General features: G+C 44.8%; 2 protein-coding genes across 2 annotated transcripts; one reads left to right on the top strand and one right to left on the bottom strand.

The window, feature by feature from the left end:
* Nucleotides 1-401: 401 nt before the first annotated feature.
* LOC134191248 (laminin subunit beta-1-like) lies at nucleotides 402-2,463 on the bottom strand. The gene is made up of 5 exons (XM_062659847.1): nucleotides 1,834-2,463; nucleotides 1,452-1,712; nucleotides 1,272-1,392; nucleotides 1,043-1,210; nucleotides 402-715 (listed from the first exon to the last, which is right to left on the bottom strand). Exons 1-5 carry the CDS (start codon nucleotides 2,413-2,415, stop codon nucleotides 627-629), a joined length of 1,221 nt encoding a protein of 406 aa, XP_062515831.1. The 5' UTR covers nucleotides 2,416-2,463; the 3' UTR covers nucleotides 402-626.
* Nucleotides 2,464-6,516: 4,053 nt separating this feature from the next.
* On the top strand, nucleotides 6,517-9,185 carry LOC134191241 (uncharacterized). The gene is made up of 2 exons (XM_062659841.1): nucleotides 6,517-6,977; nucleotides 7,045-9,185. Exons 1-2 carry the CDS (start codon nucleotides 6,881-6,883, stop codon nucleotides 8,796-8,798), a joined length of 1,851 nt encoding a protein of 616 aa, XP_062515825.1. The 5' UTR covers nucleotides 6,517-6,880; the 3' UTR covers nucleotides 8,799-9,185.
* Nucleotides 9,186-9,460: the final 275 nt, after the last annotated feature.

The raw sequence follows: 9,460 nt of genomic DNA, 5'->3' as shown, positions 1-9,460 counted from the left end.
AACAAAGCCCTCCTAGTTGACGGCGGTCACGTGCATACGCGCGCAAGCGCAATCACTGCTTGCCTCTGGCAGATGTCTGCGTCATGATTCACATGTCATGGCACCTGCCACAGTGAGCATTCGATGAAAATTCTGTGTTGCAATTGTGTACCATCTTGTGTCAAGTTCTTTTTTTGAATTTTTCGTGCACTAGACTCTTCATACCAGATTCCTCCTAATTTTATGAGTGTTGCCAGCCTGGTCTCCTACGCCAGAAGTTAGCTATTATGCTAAAATTATGCCGGAACAATTCGCCAAAAGCCTATTGGCATGTTGGCACGTCGCCAAACAAGTCAGTCTCTCCTGTAGACTTGTTCTCAACAGAATCCTTCCGCGTGTTGCTCATGCATGGCTTCCAGTAAGTAATTAAAAAACGGTTGTGCTGATCATTACAAATGCCGGATGAACAGGACCGAGGGGCTTAGAGCATCAATTTGGCGTTATTACCACCTCTAGAGAAAATCCCAGGTTCCAACTCAATCTAGACGGACTTGATTTGCTAGTATAGATATGATGAGCCTGTTTGCTTCCAACAAGCCTAGGTATTCACGTGACGGGCATCTGATCATGCAGGCAGACTTGACTTTTTATATAGACACAACAAACTCAGCTAAAACTATTAAAATTATGAAACTAGAGACTTCAGTCTTGTAGTGTTGACAACATCTTCCAGACTCTACAATCAATATAAACACTTGTTTGTTAGCCAGACATACAGGATAATATACCAAATGGCAGTATGAACATCAGAATTCATAAGACATTTCACAATCACATCATAATATATCAATTTGGCTTACCTGGTATTATGCATCATGTCAGAAACCTATTACATCCTTCAACACCGAAGATTCAATGCACATAGAAACACATTATTTATACAACTTACAACAAGCTTTTGTAACTTACAGTAACTATAGTATAGATTATCCTACAATATTCTGCTGCAGTTCAGCCCCCCAGTTAGACCACCAGGACCCCACCTTTAATTATGTCATCTTACCAATACAGCTGTCAGGATCATCAAAAGCCTTGGTTGGATCACGGAAAAAGTTAGCAATACACCTCTCACACATATCACCCTCAGTGTTGTCCATACAGTTGTCACAAACTCCGTGGCCCTTCGCTGAATCATAAGTACAACTCAAGCTGTGACCATTGCATTCGCAGCCTGCAAAAAAAATTCAAAACTGCATCACACAACGGGCTGTGCGTCTTATTGCGTAACCTACGTTCACACGCGTTTTGATCCGTTGAATTTCCTTTCCCATAAGGTTTGTTGTTGTAGAGCGGTAGACATCTCTCGCAGCTAACGCCGTCTGTGTTGTGTTGACAATCACAACCACTCAAGACCTACAAAAATAGTTGAGAAGCCTGCCTATCTGAGCAACAGCCATCCTTCTATTTCTTGCCTTTCCTTCTGGGGTTGATTCGCCTCCCCTCTGAACGCACGTCTCCGCGTGTCCGTTGCAATGACAATACCCCTGTACATCCCATTCCGTCACGGAGTAGTAGTATTTTTGTAAGATACTCGCATCGGCCCCGGGACCGTCATCTCCTTGTGTCTGCAATAGTCGGAAACGCGCTCTAAGATTGGTCACCATCAGATGGTCGATGATCGCTACATCATCGAATCTCTTGTTCCCAAACCGTTCCGCAGCTCGAAATTCAACCTGCACGAAACAAAAGAATCAAATGGCGTCGGCCGCGATCTAAAAACACATGCAGCGTCCAACAGTCTTCGCGCTTGCTAGACACAAGCAATGGCGTGTGACAACATAAATTGTAACTTACGGTACCAAATTCCTGTGGGTCAGTGAGAACAGAGTCGGCGGTAATACAAAATGCTTCGGTCGAGTCGGCGGGTAGGTTTCCTCGGTTTCCCTCCATTAGGTTCTGAAATTCGCCGTCTGGGATGTTGGCACCATCACAAGTCAAGGTAGAATAGTATTGATACGGAACCCACGTCACACCGTCATCGTCTGATTTCTCCAAGATCATACGTCGCGGTCTGAATGATCGAAACGTCAAGGTGGAGCGCTCGACAAGCATGGGAAAGGCCAAATTCAGCTGCAACGTCACAAAAAACTCATACCGTTCCGCTTGCCACCACGTACTTGAGTTGCCGTCGTTAGCCAGACTCGCTGGGTGAGCATCTGAAGGAACAGACGCATCGCAAGTGAGAGTGATATCTCCTGCAGCAAGAGGTATAGTGAATTCTCTGACTGGATCTCCACAAGTCGAGTTGGCTTCGAGAGTTCGACCAATGGCGAGATTGCTGGGCGATGGGAAACAACCGGATGATGATGGACATACTGATTGTGTCGTTTGAACAGCGAAAGTGAAGAAAACGGCAATACAGGCTATGAGAGACATTCCCTTTCTTGCCAGCTGCACGCAACACGTCTTCTCACCAACATACGGTTTCCGCAGCGACGAAGAAAGTATGCGATGACGCGGACGTTTACATATGCTATGTCTTTTGGTTTCTATTGTCGTGGGACTGTACCGGATGCGTATTGTGCCAGTCGACGCAACCTATTTTGAAATTCTATAGTATATGTACGGTATCTCTAGGCGCCTCCCGTTGGTGAGTCCAAGGGAGTTTTCTGACCGTCTACTGCACAGGGAATGTGACACAAAACCCACTTGTGTTTTTGTGTGTGTTTTCATGAGGATTTGGGTGGGAAACGAGGCAAACCCATGTGTGGGTTTGTGAAACAAATACCCACATGTGGGTTTTCTAACCCACAGAAACTTTGCAAAAACCCACAAAAAACCCACGTAAAACCTTAAGAAACCTATCATAACCCACCATAACTCACCTTGAGGGTTTTGTAAAATTAAGAAAACCCATACATAAACCTGCGAAATCCACTATGGAAAACGCTTTTAATTAGAGGCCCGCCATTTTGATTTTTAATGTAGGGTTGAGTTTGCTTTTATTGAATTCAATCGTCTATAATTATCGGTTGAAAACCCATGGAACCGCCAATGCAAATTGCAACGGTAAGTGGACATTGAACTGATTGTAATCATGTCTGATTATGTTTCCATTTACCTTATCTAATCGCCACATCTTGCAATTACGTGCTACTAACCATTTGGCACGCTTACTCTAGATTAGCAAAAAAATGCACTCTAGAAGTGTAGTGTCTCTGCTTTCTTTTCACGTTCAGTAGCAGTCCTTGTCAGTTATCTGCTTTTTCACTGATGATTCTTTTGCCCAGGTGATGAATCGCTGATGTGGTTTCTTTCAGTTGAACCGTCGTAGGACGAGCGACCTCTGCATGGTTGAGCATTCATCTGTACTTGAGGATTTTATCGTTTTCTAGTAGGAAGCAGTCGTTGCAACTGCAGTAATACAGACAAGAAGAGACAAGAGGTACCTACTAGTTTGTTTTTCCTGAATCCTGTTCAAAAGCCACAATCCCTGGCAAGCTCCATCCATGTCCGTAACTTGAAGAAACTACCGACATTTCTGTTTTCGGCTGGCTTAGTCTTCTTCATCGATGGTTTCATCTACGTACAATATCAACAGGAAAATGTGAAACAGCCTAACTCATTCTACATCTGAAGAGCGACATTCACGGCACGTAGACATCTCTACAAACCACGTCAACTAGGACCCAAGTCGCTGGACTGCGCTGTACATGTGGTAGGTGAAAGCATAATCCTCTTGCAGACGCCGCGACAGCGAACCGCCAAAACAGACTGCCGGTTGAGTCCTAGTGCCCGCGTATTTGCAATTTGAACAGTGCGTGATGGTGATTGGCTACAGAAGGCTGCCGTTCAGGTACGCATTTTCCAAGCGTGACGCCGATTGGTTCATTTCGATCCTCCTTGATCCTGCTGCTTACGGTCACATCTTGGGAGGCCCAAGGTGGTAGCTGTTTACTTGCTAATTGCTACTCTACGATCCACTAAGTATGAAAGTAAACACTATCAGTCTGGTTGGTAGGCGTGACTTGGATCACGAGTGCACTCAGGGTGGTAGATGACATGCCAACAAAACATTGCAACATTTGAATTTTCTGTTTTCACTAACAACTGCATTGGGTTTTGCGTGTGTTTCGAAGGTTCCAGTGGGTTTTCGTAATCTGCAGTCGTGCTCTGCTGTCAAGTTGATTTTGTAACAAAACGCTAGCGGAGGTCATTCACTACTACATCACTTTTGATTAGCAGTTATCCTGACGTTTAGCTACTGCAAACGCATAAGTTCTCTGCTCAGACTGGGTTTCAGATTTCCCAACTATTGTTATGTGGGTTCTTTCATCAGAACCCTAAAAACCCATATTCCTTGTGTTTCGTATAGGCGTAGCCATATACGCGGTCTCTAGAGCTCAAATAAATAGTTGCTAAGATTAGGCGAGTACAAACTACAAATGTCTACGAATTCTAGCTATTCTGTCTGTCTCATGCAGCATTACCAGCTGCGTATGCGTCGAATAAAACCCATGTTGTGTGTTTGAACGTTTCATGCTGTGTTTTCTATGGGTTTTACGAACTCGATCTACAGAAACCCATGTATAACACATGTTGAGTTAGATGGGTTTTGTGTCACATTCCCTGTGCTGCGCAATTCCGCGTCCTAGAGACTAGTTTTACGGTATCCGTAAGGCGCCTCGCCTAATTATTGGTGAGTAACACGTCCAACAGAGTTTTTTGACCGTCTACTGAAACGCCACGTCCTAGTTAGATCTAGGTACACAGTGACACAATCCCTATAGCTACACACACGCACACACACACACACACACACGCACGCACACGCACGCACACGCACACGCACACGTACGCACACACACACACACACACACACACACACACACACACACACACACACACACACACACACACACACACCACACCACACCAAAAGCTCGATGGACATAGGATCACGCTCATTTCAGTTGTGCGACCCGGATTAGAAACCTCGCTACACTCGACAACAATACACTCGTCCTATTGCTTTAGTTAAACTCTGACTGCAGCGGGCGCATCTTGCACTCTACTATACCCTAGTATACCCTAGTAGTATACCAAAGAGGATAGCGTGACTGGCGAGCTCGCGTCACATCGCCCCGCCCTGTGGGCGACCCTATCTTCGGGCGTTTACAATACACGCGTCCTATTACTCATAATGAACTCGACAGCTCAGACTCTTCCACATAAAACGTCATGACCTATTCGTGCATCGAGAATGACGCCACTTCCGCAATGAAGACGCGTCTTCCGTGACCTATACATGTAATGTATGTACGGACGGACGCACCCATGAACAGGCGCCCGGTGAGCCCTCTGACTGCAGCAGGCGCATCTTGCACTCTACTGTAGACCAGAGGATGGCATGTAGTGCACGTGGCTGGGGAGCCCACGTGACATTTGCATACTCGGCCAATTGAACAAACAAACTCTGGCGCTGAACATTTCAGGCCGCCAAAAGTCTCGTTTCTGGCCGTCGCAGGCAAATCCAACTCGACCGTTCGTCTCCAACGGCCGAACGTTAACTCGACCGGGCCGCCGCGTTTCGCGACGATTCTAGAGCGGCGGCGTGTCGATCGGCGAGTTACAGTCTGTACAGACATCCAGGCATCCATCCAGACAGACAGATCGATCGCGTGGGTTGGCGTATTAGAGTATAGGATACTCATTCAGCCATTCCCAAAAAGTCACTGCAAATGGACTAATGATAGTTATGTAATATTTTAATTAATTATTTGTGTTCTGTTCTAGTCTTGTTGGTATGCTTTATGTTACGTCTTGTGTTGCGGGAACTGCAACTGTAATTGCAGCGATAAGAAATATATTTATTTTTGATTTAATTAATTAATTAATTAGCTACTAGCTAGAGTCTAAAGAAGAAACTTAGCAGCTATGCTTACAAAGTTAAATCAGCACACAAACTGACTGCGAACTAGACATACCTATTCTAATCTTAGGTCCAGTTGCAAAAAGCAACTAAATTTGAAAAAATGCACAAGCCGCGCTACGCTGGGACTCCAAGTTCGTCATGCCTTGAGGTATCCTAGGAAACCTTAGTGTCAGTCCGTCATGTCACGGCCAGTATTTCTGACACAGAGCAACGAACCTTCGCCATTGTTGCCTTATGAAGAACACGTGAAGAAGTGTGACGTAGTATTCACAACCTACGAGATAAAGGCGCGTGTGTAACGTCCCAGCATTTCCTTCCATCTGTGTCTTTCTACTGCTACGTACTGGTATCTCTCTGCTGTGTCTACATTTATTTTAGTTTCTTGACTGCTTTTTTATTCACGTAGGTTAGCTGGTGCTCGAGTTGTGTGTGTAGGGTCACATCTCACATCTCACCTAAACATCTGAGATCTCATGGGATCCTAGATTTCCAGGAAACTTGAGGGAACGCTAGAGAAGGCACGAACGCTGGCGGATGTCATGCCACAAGTGGCTCAGTCCTTTGGATTTTGCGTTTAGGAGTATCTAAAATATGTGTACATCCGTCTTCTTCAGGTGTGGTATGTCAATGAGGTGTTGGTGAGGCCAATACAACCATTTCCGGGATACGGATACGGAGACGGGCGTTGGTTGGATCCTCTTGCCTGTAGCGTTTCTTGCTGAAAGCTGCAGACGAAAGTGACAGGAGACGAGAGAGCTCTGTGGAGTCTTTTTAGCTGAGGATATTTTGATAGTAACGTGTATGGTATGTGTAGAGTAGGGACGGTAAGTAGGTAGGTAGGTAAGTAGGTAATGGTAACTGTAGGGGTAATAAAGAATCTGCTGCAGTTCTGTCCCAGTTGGATAACCGTACTTGGGGTTATAACATTAACTAGGTCTAATTGGTGTTGTTTGACTTATTTTTGTGATGTCAGATATTGAACCAATATCAACTTCAATTCTGTATGGGTGTGATTCAACTCGTGTGTGCCCGTGTGTTACTGACAATCCCAACGAGTGCTCAGGTTTGTTGACTGTGTTTGTGAACTTGTGGACTTTAGTGTCACTTTTATATTATTTGTGGTTGTTTAGTTTGCAATGGATGTTATGAAGCAGTTCGACTTGCTCTTCATCAACAACGAGAAGCGTTTCATATTCTAGTGCAACGTGTAATACGGTATGTTAGAAATCTGCCCAACAACACATTTGCACAACGCCTGGCTGTGCAAGAAGAAGAATTAGAGATGTTACGAACTGATGTGAATGCTGCAAACATGCAAGCTGATGACATTGATGAACGTCTCAAGGAAGTGGCAAAGAAGCTAGATGAAATTAGAGCAAAGTTGGATGAAATTGCTAGTCTTCTGAACATGGCAAATTCAACAGCTTCTTCTGCTTATCAACTAGCAAAGCGGATCGAGTCTTTGGTTAGTGAGGTAAAATCAAAACTCCAAATGGCATATGATCTTTTGAGCAATGAGGGTCAACCGAAAGTAAACAGTGCACAACAAGCTACAACAGAGATTATGACTCTAGCCGATCAATCAGCAACTCTCGCTAATGATGCCGAAACTGAAGCTTCAGACCAAGAGACTCAAGCGGCACGTATGAATAGCACAGCTAGCATGGCATATGAAACAGCCATAGAGGCCAAGATGAACGCAGAAGATGCCGTTGCGTCACAAAATTCTGACAAGCGAACTTTGCAGCAACTTATGATAGCTGTGACTAATAGGAGTCTCGGACGTGATGCAGCCAAGGAAGATGTCATGAACGCCAAAGTCGAAGTTGAGATGGCCCGTGACGATTCAGACAATGCCCACACAAGAGCGTCAGAAGTTCAGATTGATTTGGGATTGAGTGAAATTCAGCAGCAGCTTGCTGCGGCACAACAGAAGACAACAGAGATACAGAATCGTCTGACATATGTAACCGACAACTACTCGTCTGTTGTCACCCGTATCAATGCAGCTTATTCAGACATCACCCAGTTGTCTGCAGACATTGTCGTTGCCACTGATGAGGCTGATGACATCAAGACTCGTGCAGACAACGCATACACTAAGGCAATGGCTTCAGTAGAAGATGGCAGAAATGTTATCGCCGAAGCCGTAGACATGCTCTATATCCTTACCAATTTCAGTCAGGTGATTAATGAAACACGTAGTCGTGCAATGCAAGCACTTGAACGAATTGGCATAATTGAAGAGTTTAGCCAGAATGCTACAGCCATTGCTAAGAGGATACTGGATGATCACGAAAAGGCACACGACGATGTCATGATGGCAGTCCAGGTCGCCGAACAGGCTCTCTCACTAGCAAACGATTCACTTACCAGAGCCAACGAAATTCGTAACACCATCGTGACTCTACTTTCGAATGCCAACGAAGAGAAGAACAATGCAGATGAAGTGAAAACAAATGCTGTTAATGTCAATACTACAGCAGATGATCTCTTGGCAACTTGCTTGGCGGGAAGAGATGCTGTTGATGATGCTATTGCTGAAGGACATGATGCTGTAAGGAATCAGTCGATGTGTCGAGAAAAGATCCAAATGTCTGCAGACGATGTTGAACGTCTCCGACATCTTATTGCCAACATTGAGCGTCTTGATCCCCAGCAGGTACAACATCTCCAGCAAATGATTTCTGCACTGGATGACAGGATAACAACTGCTGATCTCGCCGCCGTCATTCAGGCTCTTGAAGATCAGCGCGAAGAAGACGAAGCCGAAGTGAATCAATGTGATGAGATGATTATGCAACTCGAGCAAGACATTGACAATTTGAAACGGGCGGTTGCAGTCGGCCAAGACGGCTGTGTCGGAGTTGGTCCGGCCCCCTGAATGGTGCACTAGTTGTAATGATGGAGGGCAACTGTCTGCAGTAGTTTGTGTACTCTGTTTGTGTGTACGTTCGTGTGGGCGTGTGTTTATGTGTGTGCATGCGTCTGTGTGTGCATGTGTGCGTGAGCATTCTGGGGCACGGTCTTTTTGTTGAGCTACGTTTTATTGATTTCATAGATTTTAGGATACGTTGGTTATGTAGGCTTTTGTTGAGACGAGATTCCACAAGTGCATTCGTGGAGATCCGGTTTAGATGTTTTAGTACGCTTGCACGTGCACATGTGTATCTGCACTTGAGATGTGGTTGTTATTGATTGTTATTGATTTGGTGTTGTACGAATCGCTATAGAATTTGTACAGCAATAATACACTACAGTGGGATATGAATCAGGTTTTAGCCAAATAAGTAAATAATGGTATTGGTCACGTGATGTGTGCATGTGATGAAATCAAATCTAAAAAATTTAGATAGTCATGGTTTCTGGTGATGTGTCTAAAAAATTGGAATGTTGTTGTTGCTAATTACGTTTAGCATGCATGGTAGTGGTAATCTGTCCAGATAAAGAAGGAAAAGGTTGTGAGATAAGTTGTCACGTGAGAAGGTTCGCGTAGCCAGACTCTACCCGCCATCATGTTTCCGGCTAGCTGCGCGCGACTGTACT

The sequence above is a fragment of the Corticium candelabrum genome, chromosome 15, assembly GCF_963422355.1.
Source record: "Corticium candelabrum chromosome 15, ooCorCand1.1, whole genome shotgun sequence".
Taxonomy (NCBI): Eukaryota; Metazoa; Porifera; class Homoscleromorpha; order Homosclerophorida; family Plakinidae; genus Corticium; species Corticium candelabrum.
This window is presented reverse-complemented; position numbering and strand designations above follow the sequence as displayed.